The sequence below is a fragment of the Ascaphus truei genome, chromosome 2 (genome assembly GCF_040206685.1).
Source record: "Ascaphus truei isolate aAscTru1 chromosome 2, aAscTru1.hap1, whole genome shotgun sequence".
In the NCBI taxonomy this organism is placed as follows: Eukaryota; Metazoa; Chordata; class Amphibia; order Anura; family Ascaphidae; genus Ascaphus; species Ascaphus truei.
Genome location: NC_134484.1, coordinates 406,461,995 through 406,487,491, shown reverse-complemented (window position 1 = coordinate 406,487,491; position 25,497 = coordinate 406,461,995). Strand labels below are relative to the sequence as shown.

At 42.3% G+C, this 25,497-nt stretch overlaps 1 protein-coding gene across 1 annotated transcript; it reads left to right on the top strand.

Moving 5' to 3' along the window:
• Positions 1 to 25,157, top strand: SRI (sorcin). The gene is made up of 8 exons (XM_075587402.1): positions 1 to 159; positions 7,995 to 8,078; positions 21,023 to 21,092; positions 22,019 to 22,062; positions 23,376 to 23,523; positions 23,931 to 24,044; positions 24,546 to 24,604; positions 24,976 to 25,157. Exons 1-8 carry the CDS (start codon positions 109 to 111, stop codon positions 25,000 to 25,002), a joined length of 597 nt encoding a protein of 198 aa, XP_075443517.1. The 5' UTR covers positions 1 to 108; the 3' UTR covers positions 25,003 to 25,157.
• The last annotated feature ends 340 nt before the right edge of the window (positions 25,158 to 25,497 follow it).

The window sequence follows — 25,497 nt, the reverse complement described above, 5'->3', positions numbered from 1 at the left end:
GGAGGGGCGCAGCGTTATCACTCTGTATCCGCCTCCAGTTACGGGCCGGATACAAACCCCGCTCTCTAAGCTGTTTTCCTCTCTCTCTCACACAGACACACTGCAACAATGGCGTACCCAGGACAACCAGGAGCTGGAGGGGGGTATTACCAGGGAGGGGTAAGTTGTGTGCTATCGATAAGGATGGAAATAAACCGTATACATCTGTGAGCATCTGTGTTATTAGGAAGAAGCCAGTGACTCGGAGGATGGACCTAGGGGGATCCGTGTGATGGGGAGAGGGAAGGAGGGGTGGTATGGGGAGAGGGAAGGAGGGGTTGTATGGGGAGAGGGAAGGAGGGGTTGTATGGGGAGAGGGAAGGAGGGGTGGTATGGGGAGAGGGAAGGAGGGGTGCTATGGGGAGAGGGAAGGAGGGGTGCTATGGGGAGAGGGAAGGAGGGGTGCTATAGGGAGAGGGAAGGAGGGGTGCTATGTCGAAGGGATTCTTGCAGGGCGTGGGGAGGTATGTGATACTGGGGAGGTATGTGATACTGGGGAGGTATGTGATACTGGGGAGGTATGTGATACTGGGGAGGTATGTGATGCTGGGGAGGTATGTGATGCTGGTGAAGTGGCAGGAATCCCTGCGTATTGGGGGAGGGGACAGTGATATCCCCCTCCGGTACCAGCCAGGGTTGGTCGCCTGCCACGGACAGTAGTAATGTGGCGATGAGTATTGTGAATCGGGAGCACATAGAGATGGCGGCGTCCTGCCTCCTGCACCGGCTGTGCACGCATTGCTGGTCCTGTTAGGGTGCAGGATAACCCCAAAGGACTGCACATTATTACATGCACCGGCCTTTCTCTGGGTGCGTGTCTCTTCCTGCCCCCTATTCCTTCCACATAGCTGTTCGGTTGGTTTCGGTTTAGCATTGGGGTTTATTTGATATGATCACACCTAGTAAATATATGGAATTCGTGCACATTTGTATATTCTGAAGCAAGATTGGAAACTCTTATTTTCGGCTCATTTTGCTAAGCTCTCAGTTTTGTACATGGCCAGTTTTTTTTAATGTAGTAATTGAGTTAATGTAAAGAGTTTTATCTCCAATTGCCACTAATTGGCAAGCAAGATATGTTTGTTAGTGGTTACACATTATATCACAGTTACTTTTCTATCATTTAATTGCTATTGCAACACTGGTAAACATGGTAGTAAGAGGGAGGGGAAATGGCTCTTGTCTGTATAGATGGTGAGAGGTAGATAAAGGTGAATCGGCGCCACAGCAGTAAGTAAGTCAGAGTTTACTGTAGATCCGGTAATGAAAAAGCTTTATTGATACATGGCACACACTAAACAGCAGGCTAACATCACCTCCTCCTCCACTACGCGTTTCACGCTGTAAAGCGCTTCGTCTTGGACTCCTTTCTCCTTGAGAAAGGGCTGTATAGCCCGAAACGCGTGGGAGGTATTTTTTTCTGTTTTTTTGTTATTTAGTGCAATAAAGAGTTTTAATTTTTTCACCAACTTGGCGAGTTGAAGGTGCTTTCTACTGGAATTGGCTATCATAGTCGTAACCCTGATATATAAAAATATCTCAGCTGAGACAGAGTATTGTGCCAGAATGCTTAGAACAGTATTGGGGTTACATCATTAGTATGCACCATACACAGCGCACCGTCATCAAATGACTCATCAAGGGCCACCTTGGGCACTCATAGTTGCCATAAGAGTTAGAACCTACTGAATCCTTATTATATGGAAATTGGGGTGCACCAACATGCGCTATTAAGCAATGTAGAATTTTAATTATAGGTTTTGAGGTTTAGCCTTTATCACAGTCTTTCATACAGTCTGCACTATTTAGTTCTTAGAGCCTGATATACCAGACCGATACTTAGGCGCTTATACCAAAAGCACCTTCAATTATACGGTCATAGACTTTCAAAAGATCTCATGTAAAAGCACTTGTATTACGTTTGGGGTGCTATTTGTGAATATACCAGACTCGTGTTAGTGTGTTTATACTCTATCTTGTTCACACGCTACTCATTATTTCATGACAATCTAAGACATCCGTACAGACAAGTACACAGTACCATACTGTGATCTGGATTGCAACTTCACCTATTATTAATGTCGGTGTCGTTTTATGTTTTGTTAGTTATGTGCAGTGGTCGACAAATCACCAAAAAATCTACTCGCCGAACAAAAAAATCTACTCGCCACCTGGTACCACACGTGTGCTGCTTGGGCCAATAGGAGCTCGCCACAATGTTAAATCCACTTGCCCGGGGCGAGCAAATGTATAGGTTTGTCGAACACTGGTTATGTGTCACATTATTTTAATACATACCTAATAAAGGTTACATTTTAATACAGCCATTTATACACGAGTAGAGTGCTAGGTAAGGCTAAGGCCCCGGTTACGGCGCTCTAATGCGCGCCCGCGCTTTTGGCTGCGCGTTCCGGCTATTCCCCGGTCTGCAGCTCACTGCAGGAGCAGAGACCGAGGGGGCGTGGCAGAGGAGTGACGGGGGCGCGGCCATGACGTCACCCGGCAGGTTCGCCCTCATTGGCTGAACCGCCGGGGGGCGTGCCTAGCCGCTCGACGCGAGTTCCTGCTCTCAATTCTATTGAGAGCAGGAGTAGCTCTCGCGCGAGCGCTGCGGACCCCCCTCGCAGCGGGCCCGGCGCCATTGCGGGGAGGGCTCTCGTGAGTGGCGGACGCTGTAGCAGGCAGCGGGGGCAAGGCCTAACGGGGGCCTTTTCTGTACTTGTCCTCTCGAGACCAGTGGTCTTGTTTACTGGTAAACATGATAATGTTTTAAAGCAGCAGTTCAAGCTGCCGTTTAAAAAAAATAATATATATTTTTTAACCCTTCAATATGCGCATCAATACAATCTGCACACAGACAAGTGATTTGCTAAGTTGCCGATCCGTTCTCCTGTGATCGATCAGCAAAGATTCGGCTTGGGGGTTATTTAAATCAATGTTAGTGCTGCATAACAGGACCAAGATGCAAAGTTCTGTGTGTAAGATCATGTGATGAAGCAGGCACTATATACAATTGGTGAACTGCTAGAGAGGGCAAAAGGTGTGTGCCAGAGCCTGTCTCAGAAGAGGAAGGGGATGTGACTTTGTAAATGGTTGATATAGAAAAAAAATGCTTGTTACATTAGAATACATTAAAAATGTCTTTTAAAACGCTTTTTTTTATTTTTATTAAATGCTACAAGTATTCTCATAGTACTGAACTGATTTATTTTAAAAAAAATCACATGTAGGATATTGCTTGAACTGCAGCTTTTAATGTGTTGGTTACCTGTGTATTATTTACATTAAGTGTGAACCTGTATAGATGTCTATTTTATCCCCCTAAAATGTGACATCTATCCCAGTGTTTAACCTTTCTTTGGTTAAAGAACCCTATAATTATTTTGAGATTCTGTGGAACCCCAACCCTCTAATAAGTCGTCTATCAGATGTATTGTAAGGAACCATAACCTCTCTAATAAGGTGTCTGATCAGATGCATTGTAAATTCTTCTGTATCTGGTACAAGTTTCACATGACCTGAACATTGCAGGGAGCCCTTTATGGATGCTTGGGGAACCCTAGGGTGCTTCCTAAGAACCCCTATTGAAAAACACTTCTCTATTCTACCAAGTCCTTACAAAGATGTGATGCCAGGAGCCTAACATTTCAGGTATTAATGGAAGTTTACATCGGGTTTTGTACTAGGAAAAAGACTCCCACATTTGCCAATGAAAAATCTTTTGTTTGCATTGTTAAAACGATGATTCAAAGCGTAAACCATTTTACCATTGGAGTAAATAAAATGTGTTTTCATACATCCCAGACAGCTTTCCTAGTCTTGCTCTGGCCTCAAACACAGCTGTAATTTTTTTTTTTGTTTTTAAACTGCAGTTTAGATTCAGGTGTGGACATTAGTGAACACACAGCAGAAATTTGATCATCTCGGCGTTGGTCTTTTAATTCAACCCTCAGTGACCTTGATTGAGAAGTTAATTTCAGCCACAACTCTTCTTTACCGGCACACTTGCTTGAGTGCCATGCTGTAAAATAATAATATATATATTTTTTTTATCAATGTGCAGTAAAAAGTAAGGTAATTAAAAAATGATCATTTGGCAATACGCAAAACAAATGTGTAGCAATCACATTCTTTTTGATTTGCAGTGCACGTCTACAATTATTGACTAATTTAGTGGTGTTCCCCACTGGTGAACTTTGGTTCTTGGTTAGGTCATCAGTTATAGAGAAGGTGTCACATCATGGATGGCTGTAATTTATAACGTTCTGCGATGGTGTGTGTACTTGAAGTGAGAAGTGAATTGGCGCATGCCGCCATGCGCTGAAGCGGCCGGCGATGCTCGACATGCGCATCCAGCGCATGAGACTGGAGCCACACGTCTGTCGGCACAGAAGGATCAGGAGTAATCTTCAAATTAAGGAAACTGACAGCTGATTATATGTTCTTTCATTTGTTTGTTAATGTATAAGTGGAAATATGTATTAAGCAGAATTCTTATCATGAAGAGTATGCACTATGTATGCTTTATTAAGAATACGGGATATGGCATGACTTCTGAATCTTACTATTTTAGAATCCTTCATATAAAAAAATGGGTTGAGGGGGGGGTGTCGAGCACGCGCATTCGAAGTGAAATTTTTTTGTGTTTTGTCACTGAGATTGTATTTTGGTGTTTTTGATTGAATGAAAGACTTTTGAGAGTATAATTACAATGTCCGTGACAACACAACATTTTCACTTCCCGCCCCTCCCCCTGCTTTTAGATAAAGTAAATGTTTGGCTGGCTGAAATAGATACCTGCATAATTTTTTTTTTTTTTTTTTTTTAAAACAATGGCTTTTCAAACATTTATACTAACATGCATGCATAACTGTAGCAGTGTAAATATTACACAATGGGTTTTCTGAGTATAGTTTAGTGTTTCATACTGCAAAGAAACAAACATTTACCAACTGTTGGTAGTCAAACGGACTTTTAAGGGTTGTACAGCAACAATTCTTATGGTTTCCTTAGTAGCAGGGCGTGAAATAGTAGCCTGCTTAATGCAGGGCCAATTAGTCACCCACAGGCTGAGCTGATTTACGTAGTTGAATAGTAGATGAGGTTGAAAAAAATGTAGGTCCAAGTTTAACCTATTTAAGTTTAGATGACAGATACTTATCCGGTATTTGTATTTCTAATATATAATGCTGTATTAAATTCCTAAACATTTAGGTGAGTTTTATCTAAAGGAGTGTTGCCTCCTTTATTTTGTATATTTTTTCCTTTAAAGTTTAAGAAAACATTTAATTTTGAGAAAAATGAAAGTTGGCCTGGCATAACTGGTACACCATTTAAATGTGACCTACTGTGTTTGTAATTGGAAAAAACAGTCATCCTGAAATTAAATATTTATTTTCCAGCTTGCATCTCCCAAAATAATATTGCATTTCTCTTGAAGCGTTTATTTAATGAAAGCTTTATGGGTCTAAATACAGTAAGAGGAACGTCTGCTTGGCCTTAAAGTGTCTATAACTGGGCTGCCATTGTCAGACTTATAGTGCACGCGACGGCGACAAGTGACGTCGCCGTCGCGAAAACCTGAAGCCAGCAAAATTTGATTTTTCAAGGGCCGTCACATGACGGCCCTTGAACAAATCAAATTGCCGGAATCCCGTGATCCGGCCGCCCGGTGAAACATAACTTGCAACGGTGACGTCACCCTCCGTGTCGCCGACGACGGCACCTTAGGCATGGCCTTATTTTGCCCCATGTATTCAGCTTTCAGGTCCCAGCCCTTCCAGGAGTGTGGAATAAAAGGGGGGTATTGGCCACAAGAGCCAAGTAATTGGGGGAACACTTCACTTTCTATACGGTGGTAAATTGTGAGCGTGCAAGGCTACTATGAAGCACAATACAACTGCCTTTTTTTCATCTACAAGCCCAGAGTATAAACATTTCTTCATTGAGGTGCAAAGTCCCAGTAGTTAACTGGCTTAAAATATTCAAACTATTCAATTTTATTGCAGTGACTATGGCTTTTAATAGAAACTTTTTTTAAAATCTTGATTAAGTGTGAATCTAGCTACAGTTTCTTTTCTTAAGAGCAATACGTGCAATCATTTTGAGGGGTTAAAGAACCAGTATAGCCTTGCTACTCCAGCAGTCTAGCATGTAGCACTGCTATTCTCCGTCAACAGTTTGATTCAGTCCTTTTTAGGCTGCGGTCCCAGTGCGTTCTACAGGCGTGCGCACAAGCACCGCCCCCGAATCAGACTGGGCCCAGTGCCTACCTCTGCACGCATATGGCAGCCGCGCTGTACTGCAAGTTTTCACAAATACATTTTTTTTTGTATTTGGAACTTGCAACGGAGGTGTGGCCCTGCCCCACCGGCAGTTCAGCCAATGAGGGTGAACCAGCTGCGTGAGGTCATGGCCACGCCCCCTCCCATCGCAATCTCTCCCTCTCCCTCCCAAGATCGCTGTGCACGCACTGCCCCCCCCCCCGCCGGGCGCACGTGCTATAGTGCTGACTGGGACCGGAGCCTTTGGCATAGCTGAGCAAGTGTAGGTATCCTACACCGCAGTCCGCTGTTCAACGTTTTTGCGACTACACAAACTACACGAAACTATATGTTGCTATATAGTCATACTTGTCATGTTCAGGGTATGACATTGACATTGTATTTTATACATGCCTGCATCGTGCTAGCCATCCTGATGTATTTGCCCATGAAGGCAGGTGCCTGTAAATATTATATTCCACATTAGTATTTAACCAGCTCCATGTGAGCAGCCTCGTAGGAACTTTGTAGATTAGTCTAGTTATGATATTTGGAAATCATTCCTTACAACACCAGGTTCTTTCAGCCTGATTGCTTAAGCCCAATAGATTTCAAGGCGGACTATGTTAAGACCCTGAAGCAATAAAGCTCTCCTGCTCGCTGCAATTCCGGTCTGCTATAAGCACCTACTTTTGTAACGGAAAGTGCTGAAATTGTTTTTTAATAAACCTGAATATATTTTAAAGATGTGGCAAAATATGGTTTTAGTTAATTATATATAACATTTACAAGAAATTGAAAACTTCAATTACTGTACACAACATTTTATTTAATCATTTAATGTCTTTGCTGATGGAGAGGACGACAATCATAAACAATGTTTTATCTAGCGTCCAAGGCCTTAAAAATGTTCCCGTTGCCACCAAATTCTTACTGACAAACACCGTAACACTTAAAGCAGCAATACAGGTTTCATTTAAAAACAATATGTAATTATTACTGGGTTGAAACAGTTAATTTCAGATCTGGAGACCCCTGCTTCCAGAGACACTTACTTACCTCCCGTAGCGGTGCTGCTATCTGTGGCGTTTAAATGTCCAAGTTCACGTGGGCCAATAGGAAGCCACACCGGGTGACATCACGGATTCCCATAGGCCTGCGCGATATTTAAACACTGCCGTTGTTAGGCCCACAGTTTCTCCGCCTGCATAGAGATGCTGGCACCGCCACAAAGGTAAGTATCTCTTCCCCCCCCCTCCCCCTTCAGTTCAGCTCCGGAGCCTACCTGCTTGTATCTTGTAATAAAAACAATAAGGGAAACCTGTATTGTTGCTTTTAGTCCTGCTGCTATGCCCAGGAACTCGGACCTATCTGAACAAGGAATACTGCAAGATCTCTGGGGCGGGGATTTGCTTTCATGTTGTCTGTTTCTGCTTGTTGCACTTATTGTACTATAATTCCCTGTATGGTATTGTCTCGCCTGTAAAGCACTGAGTACAGCTGCAGGCGCTATATAAATAAAGCTATACATGCATAACATGTTTCTCCACAGTAAAAACAACTATTGGATGAATTGAGAATTGGGTGTGATCACAATAACCAAATATATTAGAAACGGCTCCCCTTTTTTTGCTCTGTATCACGAAGTTGTTGGCACCATTTGTAAACGGGAATGTTTTTCTTTCTCTGCAGTATGGTGGTGCTCCTGGAGGCCCTGCATTTCATGGCCAGCATCAGGATCCCTTGTATGGATACTTTGCATCTGTTGCAGGCCAGGTGAGTTGGTTTCTCTCTGTATTGTGTTGTAGTTACAAACAAACCACCTTGAAGAAATTAACCTATGGAGTGTTCTACTAGATAAAATAGGTAATAGAGAAAGTACTCCAGTTGCAGGTAATCCTTAGGATACTGACAAATACAAAGTATAAAATACAGGGTAAGAGACGCACACTATGTAAGTAGGAAAAGGAATTCTTTAATTAGTTAATACTCTGAGGAGTCCATGATCCCTAAGGCTGCGCCCATATTCTATCCACGCTCATGCTGTGCCGCGCCAGCAGGAGATTTTGCCTGGCTGGTGAGGCAGTAAGTGCGCTTACGAGGCGGTACCTTGGGCCACTTCCCTCCTCCCCCCCCCCCCGCCCGAGCACCATATTGTCCCCTTGGCCCATCTCTTCCCTCCCCTCCCCCGAGCAGCAACTCACCCCACTGGCAGGCAATCTCTCCCCCATTCACATCTCTCCCCCTGCTGCACTCACCTCGTCTTCATTGGCTGCTTTGGCGTCACGTGAGCAGACTCGGCGCTCAAACTAAAATCCGACTGTCGGGTGAAAGTTGGCACGCTTCTGCACACATGCGGAAGCGTGCGCGAGCCCCTGCTAAAGCCGCTCATTGCGGCTGCAGACGCTCACTGACGAGCGTGAGCGCGGGTCGGCGTCTAAGCGCTGACCATGCCTGCGGTCTAATAAGTGAACTGTGAAGATTAGTCCCATTCATGTGGATGGAGCTTAACTGTTGCCCTGCATAGGAAGGACCGCGTCATGCATATTAAATAAAGGCCTGTGAATCATGCAAAGAGTGTTATAGCTACTCGGCTGATTCCTAGTGCTAGAGCTGTTTTTAGAACTGTTACATTCAATGTAACATTAACAAGCCGTTCACTGCATATTGATTATTATAGGCTAAAGCTGTAAAAATCCGGGCATTATTGAAATCCCTGCTCTGATTGGTAAAAATTTTGCGCATTATTCATTTAGTAATTGCTGGAATTTTTGGCAACTTGCCAATTCAGCTTTTAGAGATGCAGGGGACGCGCGTTGAGAATTTAAAATGAAAAACCGCCAAATTTAAAACGGTTGCCAGGCCGCTCTTCTCCAAAGGCCTCGGACATGGTGCCTCCAGCCGTGCTCCTCCGCGCTGCTGCTCAGGCCCGTCTGCTCAAGCAGGAGCTTTTTAAGTGTCCTGGCAGGCGAGGCTGCGAGCGTGCTTGTGGCAATTGAGGCGGGGCTAGCGCCATGACGGGGTGCCATTGGCTGTTTGCCGTTACGTGACTGGCCCTCCGCTCCCCTCAGCGCGCAAATTTTAACTGGAGCTGTCTCCTGCAGTTCCGCACGCCTGCGGAAGCGCCTGCTAAAGCCGCACTCATATCTGATGCAGGGGGTAAGTGTGCTGGGTCAGCGCTGTCTTTTTGACCATGGACCCAGCCTTGCACGGCAGCATATGCAGGCTGTCTCCACTGCACGGCAGCATACTGTATGCAATCTCTGTCTCTCAGCTGCTAGTGCTGTGAGAAGCTACAGTAGCTGGTCCCAACTAGTAACTTTGTTACTTGCAACAAAGTAATATTTCTTCCACTTGTATATAGCTTGTGCTGAGGTAATTAGTACTTGCTTTTTATTATGTTGTAGTTAAAATCACTGTCCCCATTTCTCTCCCCCATCTCTTCTCCACACACCTTTCTCTCTCTCCCCTCTCTTTCCCCCCTACACCTCTCTTTCCCCCCTACACCTCTCTTTCCCCCCTACACCTCTCTTTCCCCCCTACACCTCTCTTTCCCCCCTACACCTCTCTTCCCCCCTCTACACCTCTCTTCCCCCCCCTACACCTCTCTTCCCCCCCTACACCTCTCTTCCCCCCCTACACCTCTCTTCCCCCCCTACACCTCTCTTCCCCCTCTACACCTCTCTTCCCCCCGCCCTACACCTCTCTTCCCCCCGCCCTACACCTCTCTTCCCCCCGCCCTACACCTCTCTTCCCCCCGCCCTACACCTCTCTTCCCCCCGCCCTACACCTCTCTTCCCCCCGCCCTACACCTCTCTTCCCCCCGCCCTACACCTCTCTTCCCCCCTACACCTCTCTTTCCCCCCTACACCTCTCTTCCCCCCTCTACACCTCTCTTCCCCCCCCTACACCTCTCTTCCCCCCCTACACCTCTCTTCCCCCCCTACACCTCTCTTCCCCCCCTACACCTCTCTTCCCCCTCTACACCTCTCTTCCCCCCGCCCTACACCTCTCTTCCCCCCGCCCTACACCTCTCTTCCCCCCGCCCTACACCTCTCTTCCCCCCGCCCTACACCTCTCTTCCCCCCGCCCTACACCTCTCTTCCCCCCGCCCTACACCTCTCTTCCCCCCGCCCTACACCTCTCTTCCCCCCGCCCTACACCTCTCTTCCCCCCGCCCTACACCTCTCTTCCCCCCGCCCTACACCTCTCTTCCCCCCGCCCTACACCTCTCTTCCCCCCGCCCTACACCTCTCTTCCCCCCGCCCTACACCCCTCTTCCCCCCGCCCTACACCTCTCACCTCTCTTCCCCCTCCACCCTCCGCTTCAAATTCTGTCTCTGCTTTGGGTGCCAGTGTGTATTCTCTGTAGGCTGTGGTAGGTCTCCAGCTTCTTTGAGCACTGGTTATAATTTTCCCACATAGCAGTATGTGACTTTTTCATTTCGCTGGCAAATGAGTTGATTTGTTTTTTCGGCAGGTTGTTGATCTGTGTGGGGGTTTGTTCTTGAAGTGAGAGGACAAGTTGTTTGACACAGGGTTTAGTGAGGAGATCCTGGTTTTTCATTGTTCTGTAGCAGTAAGACACTGGATTGCTGCTGTTTAGGTGGGCCCAGAATGTCAGTGCTCTCTTCTGTGCAGTGAACAGTAGAGGAAGTGGCTCAGCCCGGCATGCATTGTTTGATATACTCCTGTGTACTTGGAGAAGGTGTTTACAGAATGCCAGATGCAGTATTTCGGTTGGGCTGGCATCCGGTTTTGTGGAGTCTGGGTATGTCGCAGGATCCCACACCTTGCTGCCATATAGAAGGATGGGTGTGATGATGTTGTTGAATATTTTTCTTCCAGATTCTAATTGGTGGTTTGAAGTGGTACATTTGTTTCCTTATTGCATACATAGAATACTCTGCGGGCCTTCTCCTGAATTGCGATATGGTTGGATTTTTTTTTCCTTTATTTCTTCTTCCTAGGTTCAGAGTGCCCAGGTCTGGCTGAATTTTTCAAGTATTGCCAGTTTCTGTTGGAGGCCTTGTTCTGTTAGACAGCAGGAGCAGATCGTCTGCATATAGTAGAGATTTTAATCTCTGTTCTAGCCAAGGTGCTGAGGAGGATTCTAGGGCTGCTGCAAGCTCATTGATGTACATGTTAAAAAGTGTGGGACTCTGGCTGCAGCCCTGTCTAACTCCACGGCCTTGATGGAAGAAGTCTGTCCTTTTGTTATTAACTTTCACGCAGCTTTGTTTTCAGAGTACATACTTTTGATGGTGTCGTATGTTCTCCCACCTATTCCGCTCTCTAGTATTTTCAGCAATAGACCTGGATGCCAGATGGAGTCGAAGGCCTTTTTAAAGTCCACAAAGCAAGCAAAGATTTTGCCCTTGTTGGTGTTGTGGACATGCTTATTGATCAGGCTGTGTAGGTGTAATGTGATCCGTGATGCGGTGGTTTGGCAGGAAGCCTGTCTGGCTCTTACTCAGTACACTTTCTGCTCTGTCAGGAAGGCGAGGATTCTGCTGTTCAATATGCTGTTGAACATTTTCCCCAGGGTGCTGCTGACTCGGATACCTCTGTAATTGATGGGTCCAGCCTGTCTCCTTTCTTGTGGATAGGGGTTATCAGTCCTTTGTTCCACAGTTCAGGGAAGTAGTCAGTAGTAAGGACAAGGTTGAACATTTTCAGTAGAGCTTCTTGTATAGATGGATTGCTGTACTTCAGCATCTCATGTAGAATGCAATCTGGTCCACTGGCTTTCTTGGTTTTTATTGGTTTTCTTTTATTTCCTGGTTTGTGATTATGTCCAGGGGTTTTTGGTTATCTTTTATAATGTTCTCCAGTGATGTATGTTCGGTGAGGATTTGTTTTTGTTCTTGTCAGGTTTTCTTCTGGGATTTCTTGATAAAGGTCTGCAAAGTAGTTTTTCCAGATGTTGCCATTCTGAATGGCCAGGTGTCTGTTATTCTGTTTTGTATCTATGTTTCCAGGTTTGCCAACAAGTATTTTCATCCAATGCTTCAATTTTTTGGCAATGTGGTTTGGTTTTTTCTTTCTTAGGCCTCGTTCAGGGTGCTGGCTTCGGAGGGAGGGCGTGCTGCCGTACGTGCTGCCGTGAGAAACAAAGTATTCAATTTGAATACTGGTTTTCAATAAACGAAAATTTCATTTTTTGGAGCTGCAGCAGCGTCACAGGGACCAAGGCAGCCAATGAAATCATTATTCAGAATGATTTCATAACTGCAACTTGGATACTTACCCTGCCGTGTGTAACCCGCCCCCTCCCCAACGCTGAAAAGTCTGCTGGGGGATAAACACAGATCGCCCAGCAAACTCCCGCACTGCCTGCCTCCCGCCCTCCCTCCCTCCGAGTCCTGCAGCTGACACCCTGAACGAGGCCTTAGGGTGTAGCCTGTAGTGCTTCAGGTGTTGGTACCTTATTCGTAGTTCTTTATTGTTTGGGTCTCTGTGTTTTTGGTTTGATATTGTTCACAGGCTTTTTCTAAGGGTGCTGCATTCCTTATCAAACCATTTTCTTTGATTGTGGCATTTGTTGTTGGTCTATTAGGACTAGTTTTTTCAAGTTTGATTTTCTTGCTATTAGATGGAATATTTTGGTGAGGTTTCTTACTGCTAAGTTTACTCCGTGTTTGTTCTGCTCGTAATTTGTGTTCTGGAAGCTTTGGAGTAGGTTTCTGACTTCTGAGCGGTTTGTTTTCTGCGTATGTCGCAAGGCTCTGTTTTGTCCTTTTTTGTAGATGGCTTTCAGGCTATGATGGTAGGAGAGTGATTTTTGTGTTGTGCTTGGTTGGTCTGGTCTCAAAGAGCAGGGTTTGATTGTGGTCTGATAGGGGTGATGCTGGTGTAACTATGAAAGCACTGATGGCTTGTGGGTCAATTACAGTGAATGCGTAATCCACTATGCTGCTGCCCAGCATAGAGCTGCATGTGTATCTGCCCAAAGAGTGTCCCTTTGTCCGTCCATTGATAACGTATAGTCCCAGACTGCGACACAGGTTTAGAAGCTCTTTACCATTCTTGTTTATTGCGCTGTCGTAGCTGGTTCTTGGGTGTGTCACAGAGCTATGACCGCAAGTGTAATTTCCAAAGATGTAGCTATTTTATCTGTAGACATGTAGTCCTGTCCTCTGCGTGTTCTGGTGTTGAGGTCTCCACATATCAACACTTTACCCAGGTTCTGAAAGTGGATTGCCTCTGTCTGGAGGATCTTGAAGATGTTGTCTGGTTTGTAGTATGGGGTGTGGGGTATTTATGCTACACATAGATATGTGTCATATTGATGGGTGAACATGGAGCCTTTTATTTGTAGCCTTGGGCTTTCAACTCTTCCAGCCAGGGTATTACTGGCCAGTAACGCCTTGTTCTTCAGGGGTTATTACTTAAATACCATCACAAGTCTTTTTCTGCTTCTCTTAAAGCAGCAGTCCAAGCTGCTGTTTTTTCCCCTTTAGTATATGCATCAATACAATCCACACAATAAGTAATTAGCTAAGTTACGAATCAATCCGTTCTCCTGTGATCGATTGGCTAAGATTCGGCTCGTGGGTTCACTAAATGGCTGCAGAGGAGTATTCTGCAGTGGAATGCATTTGCATATTAATGTGACAAAGTTCTGTGGGGAAGATCATGTGACCAGTCGGTCACTAGATTCAAATGGTGCACTGCTAGAGAGGGCAGGGCCTGTTTCAGAAGAGGAAGGAGATGTGACTTTGTAAATGGATGCTATAGAAACAAAATGCTTGTTATTATAATAAATTAAACATTTCATCTAGAGTTGTTTTTTAAAAGAAAAAAATGCTACATGTATTTTCTCATAGTACAGAACTAATTTATTAAAAAAACAAAAAACATATAGGATATTGCTTGGACTGCAGCTTTAACCCTTTTGTGTGCACCATGACGTAGCCATTATGTCACAGGGTATGACACTTGAGGGGCCCGCGACATAGTGACTACGTCATGGTCTTTTGTAGCTACGAGAGGAGACTCTGTCCGTGAAGCGCAGAACACTATCTGGCACTCGGCGAAATGGAAGAGTACTCCTCTTTCATCTCCGTATTCGGGGTATCTGCGAGATCTGAGGAGCGGGCACATGATCGGACGGGCGTGACGCTGGAGCTGCAACCACGTCAGCACTTAAAGGGTTAGCATGAATGTATGAAGGGACATTACACTTATTCTGCCCGTGTTCTATCCTACGACCTTGTGAAAGATCCACAGGAGCAGTTAAATGCACACAGTGGGATTTACCAATTTCTGATTCTCCATTTTTTTTCCCCCCCTCATCACCGAACAACTGCCAGACATTATCCTTCCTAGCTTATTATCTGCATGTTTTGTTTGTCGCATCATATTGAAAGTCAGAAGTTTGTCACCTCATGACAATTTTTAGGCACCAAGAAAGTAAAGGAATAATTATGAAAAACCGTGTATATATATATATATATATATATATATATATATATATATATATATATATATATATATATATATATATATATATATTTTTGTATATATCCTGTTCTAATGTGTATTGGGTAGCTCCCCCTGTAACGACTCCCAAAGTCGCAAGCTGAAGTGCTAAAGCAATCCGGACACAAGCAATGAACCTTCATATATGGATGCATATCCAGATGCATGGTGAAAGATCCGGCGCCACTGCGCATGACAGACTCCACAGGCTCCCGGATGGATTGAAAAAACTTTATTGGCACAACAGCAACACACTAGGGCTACACCACAATCTCCCCCTCTACGCGTTTCACCCTGTTACTAGGGCTTCGTCTCGGAGTGGGGAGATGTGGTGTGAGCCTGCAGATTTAAAGGCAAAAAGCCCACGAAAATAAGTAAAATCATTGACCCCTTCATTGCTTCTATAAACATGTCTATGCATCTATGTAATTGATATATACAATAGGTCTATGAGCCAAACTGCCAACCTATCTGTACTCACTTTGACAGCCATATATAGCTCACATTGTGGCCACATCTTGAAATGAAGGGTACTTAAAATTGTTGCATATCCAAACTGTATTTCTTAACAATTTAATGGAACAGATGCAGTTTTTGAGCTTGAGGCATGAAGACTGTAGCCGTCTTTTGTAACAGATTAAAAATATTTCTTTGCACTAGCCACTCAGAATGTTGGTTCCCACAAAGCTGCTTTAAAGCAGCAATACTGCATTTCTTCTCTTTTTTTTTTTTTTTTCCTTTGTGGTTTCCTTATATCTATATGTAAATCGGACAATGTATGATTCTACATTCTTACCCACGCTGGCAATCATTTGGTGCTCCTGTTATAAATATTTTAAAAATCCTCATGGTGTGACTAACATAATGGTAGCTAAAGGCTGCACTTATAGTGCAGGTGACGTCAGGCTGCGGTCGCTGGAAAAAGCAATTCCAGTGATGCGACCAGTGACGTCATCAGTTGCAGCCTGAATCCAGCAAGTGTAATTGGCCGTAGCTGTCCGTGTGGAAGCATCCTTGTATAGCGCTCGAGACATTAGAGGTGCCAATTCAACCATGGACGGACACCAGGAACAGACTGCATCGAGACGAAGCTCAGGACCTTTCATCCTGTCGCAGCATTCAGGAACCATTGCTCGATGTGGGGATCAGCTGTTTTGCCAGTGTGGTAACATGTCCATAACATGTCGCGCTTGTTTGAATTTACTCTGATTTACGTGCATAACTTACCTGCTGCATATTGGCACATTATATTTGTTTTACTACCCCATGGGAGTTGTGTGCTTTTTTTTTTTTGTGTTCTTTCTTTTATTCTTAAGTAGCCTTTCTCTGTTTTGTATCATAGGGCATATTTCCTGGTCATTTATCTTTAAAAAAACAAAAACAAAAAACACTTTACAGGGTTCAATGTACAGTAGCAGGATATATTCACAGCTTCCTTTTTTATTTTGACTTTCCGAAACACGTAAGCCATAGCATCCTTTTTTGTCTTTGCTTTTTGGAAGGATAAGTTGCGGTAACCATTTTATTAGCACTTAAGTCATTCTATAATGAATCCCATACATTGATGAAGGGACCTGCAACAATTTAAGCTGAAATTACATTTTCAAGATATTGAAATGATAGGGCCTGATTGTGGACCTGTTGCGATCAGCACGCTCTGCTTAACGATTGGCACATTGTTTCCTAAATGTAAATTTTTTTTTTTTTAATACTACTGTATTTACACCAAAACTGTCTCTCTTGTTGTGACTTTGCTGTGCAGTGTTTGCATTCTACTTTGCCTCAAAAGATAAAGGGGCCTATGCAGAGTCGTCCGAATACATGCCATTCGGCATGTATTCGGCAGAATTTGCTTCCCGTATGCACAGAGGCTTCCTTGAGTGGCGAAATTTGAAATTTTCGCCAGGATATTTGCTAGGCGGCAGCATCCCGCCAATGTGTTGGCGAGAAGCGTGTTTTTTTTAAATTTCGCCATGTTTCTAGGTTCGGCATATGCAGGAAAGGGCAAAGTGTGGTATTCGGCATGTGTGCTTGAATTCTCAGCGCTGAAGTCGCCAATTGTGCGCGCCAGGAAAAAACGGCAGTAGCCGTCCTGTTCACTGGAAAGTGCTGTCAGTTAGTAAGGGGAAGCGGAGGAGCGGTCACGTGACCGCTCCCATCCAATGGGTCTGCAGCCGGTTCCCTACAGAGCCGTCATTGCCAGACAGAAGGTGGGGTGTGTGTGTGTGATGCCCCGATCGCTGTCTCCCTTCTGCCCTGGTCCCTGCCCCCCTTCTGCTCCGGTCCCTGCCCCCCTTCTGCTCCGGTCCCTGTCCCTGTGTGTGTGTGTGTGTGCATTGTGTGCCGTGTGTGTGTGTGTGTTTGCATTGTGTGTATGTGTATGTGCATGCATGCATGTGTGTGTATGTGTGCATGTGTGTGTATGCATGTATGCATGTGTGTGTATGTGTACTGCTGCCGAGTGCGGGGCTTCAGATCGCGATCAGCTGCTGGGCTTGGGGGGAGGGGGGGGGGGTCAGTATTGCTGCCGAGTGCAGGGCTTCACATTGCGATCAGCTGCTGGGCTTGGGGGGGGGGGGGGGGGGGGGTCAGTATTGCTGCCGAGTGCAGGGCTTCACATTGCGATCAGCTGCTGGGCTTGGGGGGAGGGCATCATGCTGTCACAAACCTGTCCAGATCCATGCCAACTGCTGTCACTATATGTGGCTCCCAAATCTCTGATGCACACAGGGCATTGACAAAGCAATAGGGTGAATATGCCTCTATACACATAACATTGCCATGTCAGCAAAAACTCTGAGCAATACAGTATAAGCAGTATACAGTATATAACAATATATAAGCATGTGTGTGGCTATGTGTATCTGTGTGAGTATGCATGTACAGATCAGTATATATCAGTATGCCTATGTCTCAACTGTGCCTTTGTGTATCAGTGTCTGTAAATGTGTGTGTATACAGTATTGTGTGTCTGTCTGAGTATCAGTGTATATTCCTGTGTGTCTGTCTATCACTGTGTATTATTGTGTATCTGTCTGAGTATCAGTATGTATTGCTGTGTGTCTGTCTATCAGTATGTACACTGTCTGTCACTGAATGTCTATGACTGTAGCTAATAAAAATTGTAAAAGTGTAAAGAGAAGGTTTTTTTTCAGTATCTGCAGCTTCACAGTGCTTCTACCACTTTAACAGAGAGACGCGCGCTGTTTCTCTGGTATGTAACTATGCAGAAGCCGTCACTAAGACGCTGTGCCAGGAATGTGGTGTTTACTTTAGAAATTTCCCTCCCACTTGAATTGAAGTCTTGTGAGACTCACGAGCGTGACTTTCACCCGCAGTGACTGAAAATATAGCCAGATGTAAGTAGCTCAGTCTGAAATGGCGCGATTAACACTCGCCAATCATACACTTTGAGACTTGATTGACGATTTGTCCTTTCTGAATCAGGCTCAATAAATACGCCACAATGTTGAACTTTTACAACAATGGCAATTTATTATGCCGTTCCTCTCTGCATAGGCCCCAAAATAGTAAACATTTGTGGAATGTAGTTTAGTGAGCTGTATGTCACACCTGTGAGCACGTGACTTGTATATGTGACGAGGGTTAATACATCTAGCTGACTCGCTTACCTCCTTTTTTTAAAGGAGCAGTATCTCTCCCTAAACTGTCAGACTACACCTCCATTCGCTTCCACCATCAAGAATAGTTTAAGAACTTACCTTTTTAGGGTCCCTGTTTACTAGGACATATGTAATTTAACACACAACCCAATGCAGCAAAATGTGTCCTTAAATACAGTTAATATCTTCAAAAAGCGTTTGTTTCATTTAGAGTCCAAAGACAGTACGTACTTACATTTTGGATTTAATATACAAAAATAGTACCGTGCTTGGTTACAGAATTTTTTTTATAACGAACATACAATATAGAAATGCGGACAAATTAATAAAATAAATGGCTATCAAGAGACCTTTAAAATGTTACCACCTATTAGACTCCTCATAGGTCTCTGAATTTGGAATATGAGAATTCATGTGTTTTATATAACACTCCCCTTGTTGAATTCTAATTTCCTATAACAAATGTTGATCCTAACTTTGCCTCTGTCACTAAGATGGGCCCCACCTTTTTGTGGGTGTCCCCCTGACTCCCACTCCTCCTGTGATATTTATGAAGGCAATATTAGTTTTAAAGGCAAAATATCTGAGTATACAAATAACCCATAACTTTATTTCTGTAACCCCTAAAATAATGTGACCAACATAGCGTTTGGATGATCAAAATTTACATTTAGACCTCTATTTTAACCTTTGAGGGGCAAACGGATATCTTGCATATGTAGCAACGGCAACCTGTTTTTGGAACCGACCGGTCATAAACATACACATCATTGGGGGACACATCATATGGGAATTGTGTGTTTTTTTTAAATCAGTACACCAAATGCAAAATGTTTTTGACCTTTTCTTGCTTTGGCTCAGGAGGGTGCAATAAACTTTCATAGTGCCCCTTTGAAGATGAAGCCTGGCAGAATGTATATATGTTTTTATTTATATATAGCGGCATTAATGTTCATAGCCCTTCACAGCAGTAATACACGTGACAATCTTATAAATAACAAATAGTATAAATAACACATAAAGGGGTGAGATGCTTCAGACATCAAAATACCATTTTAGGAAAAGGAGTGGTGATTTCTGCCCATTGTCCCCTGTCGCTGTTCTCGAACCATCTCTTTGGTTCAGGGTTTATTGCCCCACAGATGCAAACACAGAAACCAGGCCAATTCTTAAATGACCCCATAAACACAAAGAAAAAGGTATTTTAAAATGTCCTGTTCAACCCTTGCGTACTCAATTAAAATATTGAATATTTTAATGGCATGAACGAGATGGTGTACATGACTTTCCATTGTTTTTGTTTAAAGTAGGATGGCCACTGACTGCCATCATAATTGTACAATGATGGGGCAAAATAAAAATGGACCACTAAAATTAACGTGCATGTGTGTGGTAACCTTTTTAAATAGCAAGATGACTCCTCACTCCATGAAGAAGTCTTCGATTGAAATATATGTAGAGTGGGAGTACTACCGGACCCCAAGACCCTGTTCATATGTGTGCTTTACTGCTGACTATGGGATTATATCCACAACTCCTGTGGATAAGTATATACCCTTTATCCCCCTTTTTGTGCTGGACTATTTTTGCATATAATTATTGGCAGGATTCTTGTTAGGATTCTGCTTCCATTGGACTTCAAACATCTTTATTTCACCTACCTAGGTGTCCTGAGTGGAATTCCTTTGGACTGTTTATCAGTCCTCTCAATGCTAGTCTGCCCATTTCATCCTTTTTTTTGATCTGTGATTTGATATGATTGTGTGTGGGGGGTATGCATGTCTTATATAGCCAGTGGTTATTTTGAGCTTTTTCTCGGGGGTTCAGCCTCTGACTGGCTGGTCCTGATCTCTCAGAGAACCTGTTTCCCTGGGTTATCACTCTTATCACTTGCATTAACCTTTGATAGGTGGTAAGATTAGACTTATGCCCTTGTTGGGTCATTAATATACACACTTTGTGTCTATTTCGGGTCCTTTTTTTTGTTATGTTTTAAACTGTTATATTTGAGCTTAAATGTGTTTATTTTTGGGATATCTTGAGTGCTCTATCCTGAGACTTTATATTTTTTCTCTTGACAATAGAAGGGTTGGTTGGATACAGTACCTCATTTGGGAAAACTAGTTCTTGATTCACATGAGAAAATTGGGTTTATTGGTAGATGCTAGTGTTTGCAGGAGAAACAATAATATAATCTGCTTGTTGGTTAATTACCTTATTTTCTAGTTTAGAAATGTTAATCTGAATGCATGTAATGAGTTTGTGGGCAAGCACTTTCTAGCCAAATATAGGTCATGAATACCAATAATACTAATGTGCACTCTGATTACGCTTACTCTTACCAGTTTGTAGGCCTAGAATTTATACTGATTGTGTGACAACTGAAAAAAAAAAACACTTCTCACCATACAGAAAGATCTTGCAAGAAAGCAACTGCTAAGCCTTTCCATCGTATTGACAAATCGGTGTTATTTGGAAATACGTACTAAACCAATGCTGTATAAATATTTAATGCAAATGTGTGTGGTTTCCAGAGCAGTCTGGTACTGAACGTATGAAGAACACATTTACAAAAACATTCTGAAGTCTACATTAATTGTTGTTTTATTAAAGGATGGTCAAATAGATGCTGATGAGTTGCAGAGATGCCTCACACAAGCAGGCCTCGCTGGAGGATACAAACGTAAGTGCCCTGAAGGATTTCTCTTTTAACTGATTTATATTCTGAGATCGTTTTATTTATTGAAAATATCTTGGTGTACTATCCTTAGTCACAGATCTATGTTATTACAGAGTCATTTTTATGGTTCACGTGATAACCTGAGATTTCCATCCACATATCTGCTCAGAACATGGTCAAATTAGCTGTTGGACTTACTAATGTATCTGTATAACCTTCAAACCTCTTCAGGTCACCATATTGATCTGTGGACACTATGAATGAGCCCCAATATGTAGAATAAACAAAGTAATTGCTCTACACCTGATATGTCCACTGAAGTGAATAAACTTGCACTGCATGATACTGCTACAGCTGATGAACAAGGTCAATTATAAACAAATATATGAAAATAGGTGCAAATAGCCTCAAAGCTATTTAGTCTTTTTTCCTCCTAAAATGTGATGTTCTGAAGACATCCTTTGTGGCTTCCTACTTGTCAGAGTAATGCAAGAGATTTAAAACCAGTACCCGTTACCGGTAAGTACCTGGGGAATCGAGGGTTCCTGAGAATTGAAAAATGTACCCGGGGAATCGAGGGTTCATGAGAATTGAAAATGGTGCGGCACATGTCCTGGCATCCACTGGTTCCCATCCTGTTGGGGAATATAAGGGGAGGGGGGGGGGGGCAGATTAAGTATGCAGTGCTTCTGTACACTCAGGTACAGCATTTGTGCACATTTGTCAAACTGGGTTTTCTGGTTTCTACTTTGTAAATAAAACAAAGGAAAAAAACACATCTAAGATACATGGAAGGAAGTGTCACTGATTTTTGTAACATATTCATGAATTTACTATCTTGTTCCACTGGTGGTTTAGGCGGCAATCAAAAATAAGTAGGAAATAGTAACACAATATTTTTAATAATGGGCTTTTTGTTTTTCTTGCAGCTTTTAACTTGGAAACCTGCAGACTTATGATCTCTATGCTGGATGTATCCTTTTTTTTTATGATGACTTTTGCACCGATTCAAAAGCGGTTGCCTATGTAAATAATTGATCTTAATTTTGTGACTTTGACTAGTATATATTCTACTTTGAGATGTTTTTGTATAGTTGGAGAAGGATTTAATTTTCTTTGCAGTTTGCTTTATTTAACGTTATTTTATGGTTTAACAATTTAAAAAAAATTTTAAACTACATTTATAAGAGCCATTCAGAGATCACATAGGACTTGAGAGTAATTCTGAATTGAGGTGAGCATATATCTTTTCAAAGTTAGCGAGTGACCCCTTTTAATAAGCCGGGAACTCCTTAGCCCTGTGGCTGTTCACTTGTATATAAAAATGTGACTACAGTATATAACAAACAATGTGCACACTTGCTCTAGAGCAAATTCTTCTTCTTTAAGAGGCAGATTTATTAAGGCCTGTTGTGTAAACATACCCAAACAAGTGTGATCTGCCACTGACTTGAATGGGAGTAAATGGCTCTTCATGAGCATTAACCCATAACTGACCTTAATGAATAACTTCCTAAAACCCAGATCCACAAACTGGTGCTAATTTTTACCACGATTTTACTACATGAATTCAAACGATTGGCAGTAAATGCATGCTAAAATTTATAGCACTCTTTTGTGGATCTGGGCCTAAGTGTTTGCGTATGTACAAATAAATGGCTCACATCTCATCAAATTAGTTTTTCAGTCGATCTAACGATTACAACAAATTTATTTATTTTTCTCCCTTATTTCGTAGTCCACATCACTGTGTGTAATAAGTTCTTTGGGAGTATTCTGTACTGTATATACCATATAAGGATTTTCAGCCTTTTGTATATGCACGGACACCAGAAGACATTTAAGCTAACATTGGTTCTTTCTTTGTACCCTCACCTGATGCTTTTTAAATACAGGTGAATACAAAATGGTACAACATTTAATGCCAGGAAATATACCACATGTACTTTGTTATTTTTGTGGTAGCAACAGAGGGTTTTTTTTATTGTTTTTGTTGCTTCAGTAATTATTTTATTTAGTGATTTAACATATTGTGTATCAATTGTCTTTGTCTAAAGAACTTGATCAAAGTAAAAATAGTGTAGCAACCCAATTTTTAAAATGAATATTTCAATGTTGTATCTATCATTTTATAAAGATTTTGTTTTATAGTGTTGGTGCAGATGTACAGTAGTTAATATCCAACAAGCTATAATAGTGCTTGCACAGCAGAATCATTGGAGCACACTGTACAAAACGTGCTGTTCTATGGTAAATGTGTATGTGTTCCTTAACTTTAATTTTTAGAGGGATATGTCTGGCAAAATGGGCTTTAATGAGTTCAAAGAACTGGGGGTTGTAATAAATGGCTGGAGACAACACTTTGCCAGTTTTGACAGTGATAGAAGTGGAGCAATTGATGGACAAGAGCTGCTGAGGGCCCTGGGAACCATGGGTAAGTATAGCGAAGGTCCACCCATGAAACTAGAGTATTTTTTGTTATAACAATTATACACTATAATGCAAGATAATGCCAAAGCTAGTCCTTAATGTCTTGCATATGAAAGATGGGGGAAGTGCCAGTGTTACGGTGTCATTTTCATGAGAATTAAAAGTTCAGTAGTAGGATGTAAAAAGGGGACAAGTGGGAAGAAAAGGTCAATATCTTGAGTACAACAGTGAAATCAATCTGTATTTCAGAGGTAGAGAAGAGCTGTAAATCTTTGCTGTTTACATAGTTAGCGGTATATTATCATAAGTTACATATTGTTTAGATGCGCTTTAAATAGACAAGAATTAATATATGTTCAAAAAAGTTTGCCAACATTTAATTTTTTTTTATATATATAATTTTCTGATCAGGCTATCGATTGAGCCCTCAAGCATTGAATAGTATTGCAAAGAGATACAGCACCAATGGAAAAATCACATTTGATGATTATATCGCCTGCTGTGTGAAAATCCGAGCGCTCACAGGTATGTGGTGACAGGGGAGACGTAAACAGCAGGAGCTACAGAAATGATTGTAGGTTGATGTGCCAATGCATTCTAACTACAGTTGATATTTTTCCATTAAAATGTTTCCCATTTGTTGCCTTAATATAAAGCTGTGAATGAAAAGCGGTGTCTAAAATCATAGTAGTAGTAATACTGTGGGTTTCCCCCCCCCCACCCCCCAATAACATTGGCTAAATATGTAGACTATAGTGTCTATGAAACTATTAAAAATAAGAATGCTGAATGTCCATTTGGAAAATCAAAAGGACAAAACCTTTTAAAGCATGATTTCCATATTCTGTGGCCAAGTCTCATGAAGGGTAGATTTATCTTTCTAATGCAACGGTATCAGAATGTGTGGTTTAATGGGTATATTGGATTACAATAGTGTTGTGTTTTTTTTCTTCTCTTGAAGACATGTTTGATCTGTTTAATCTTTGCAAGTATGATTATTTTTTTTTTCCCCCCCACTTTTTGCAGACACTTTCCGAAGAAGGGACGGTGCCCAGCAGGGAATAGTGAATTTTCAATATGATGATGTGAGTAATGTAAATGGTATTTAGCATTGCTTCTTATGCTCGGGTAATTTCTACAGTTAGAACAGGCATAAAAGAAAACTTACTGGAAACTGCCAATGTCGTATTAAAACAATTATTATTATTTTTTTTTAAATTAACAAAAGCAGTGTAGATGTAGACTCATATTTACGGAGTCGTGCTGTGTCAAAATTAACCTTTATAGCCCATTCAATTGAATGGACCAAGAAGCCTTACATTTTGTTGTATTTAGCATGTGCATAGCAAGCATATTCAAAGTAAATTTTCATAGGATCAAAACTCAAATGACACTATTCTAGAAGTTGGATTCATGTGCTACTGTTAAGTTTAATGCTATTTTTCTTTCCCTCTAGTTTATTCAGTGTATCATGAGCATCTGAAACACATGCATGGAAGACCCAGACACGAGATGCATTTCGCCTGTTTAGCTCTTTATCTTGCTGTTAAATGCTAGCATTTATTGTTTAAACTTATGGCTTATCTGCATTTTGTATAATTTCTTTTTTTTTTTAATAAAAATGCAGATTGTAATGTCTGTTTGTTCTAAGATCTTTTTTTTTGTTTAAATAACAATTAACTGGATGCTATTAAACTTTAGCATCAACTGCAATAGTTTTCTTTCGCAAAGAAAAACATTTGAAATGCTATTGGTAAATGTATTGACATTCTGTGATGTAGAGTACTCGTAAGTATGTGAAATGGCGAATGCTGTGTGACTGTGTTCAGTTTTGGATTAAGTGTGGAGTTATAACCAAGAGGAGTTTACCTCGTTTCCAACCTTTGTGTAGACTAGAGAACTAAACTGCTAGTTGGAACTTAATACTCAAATATTGCAATTGTGAGCAGGGTTGAGAGTGCCACTCAATGCACATCTT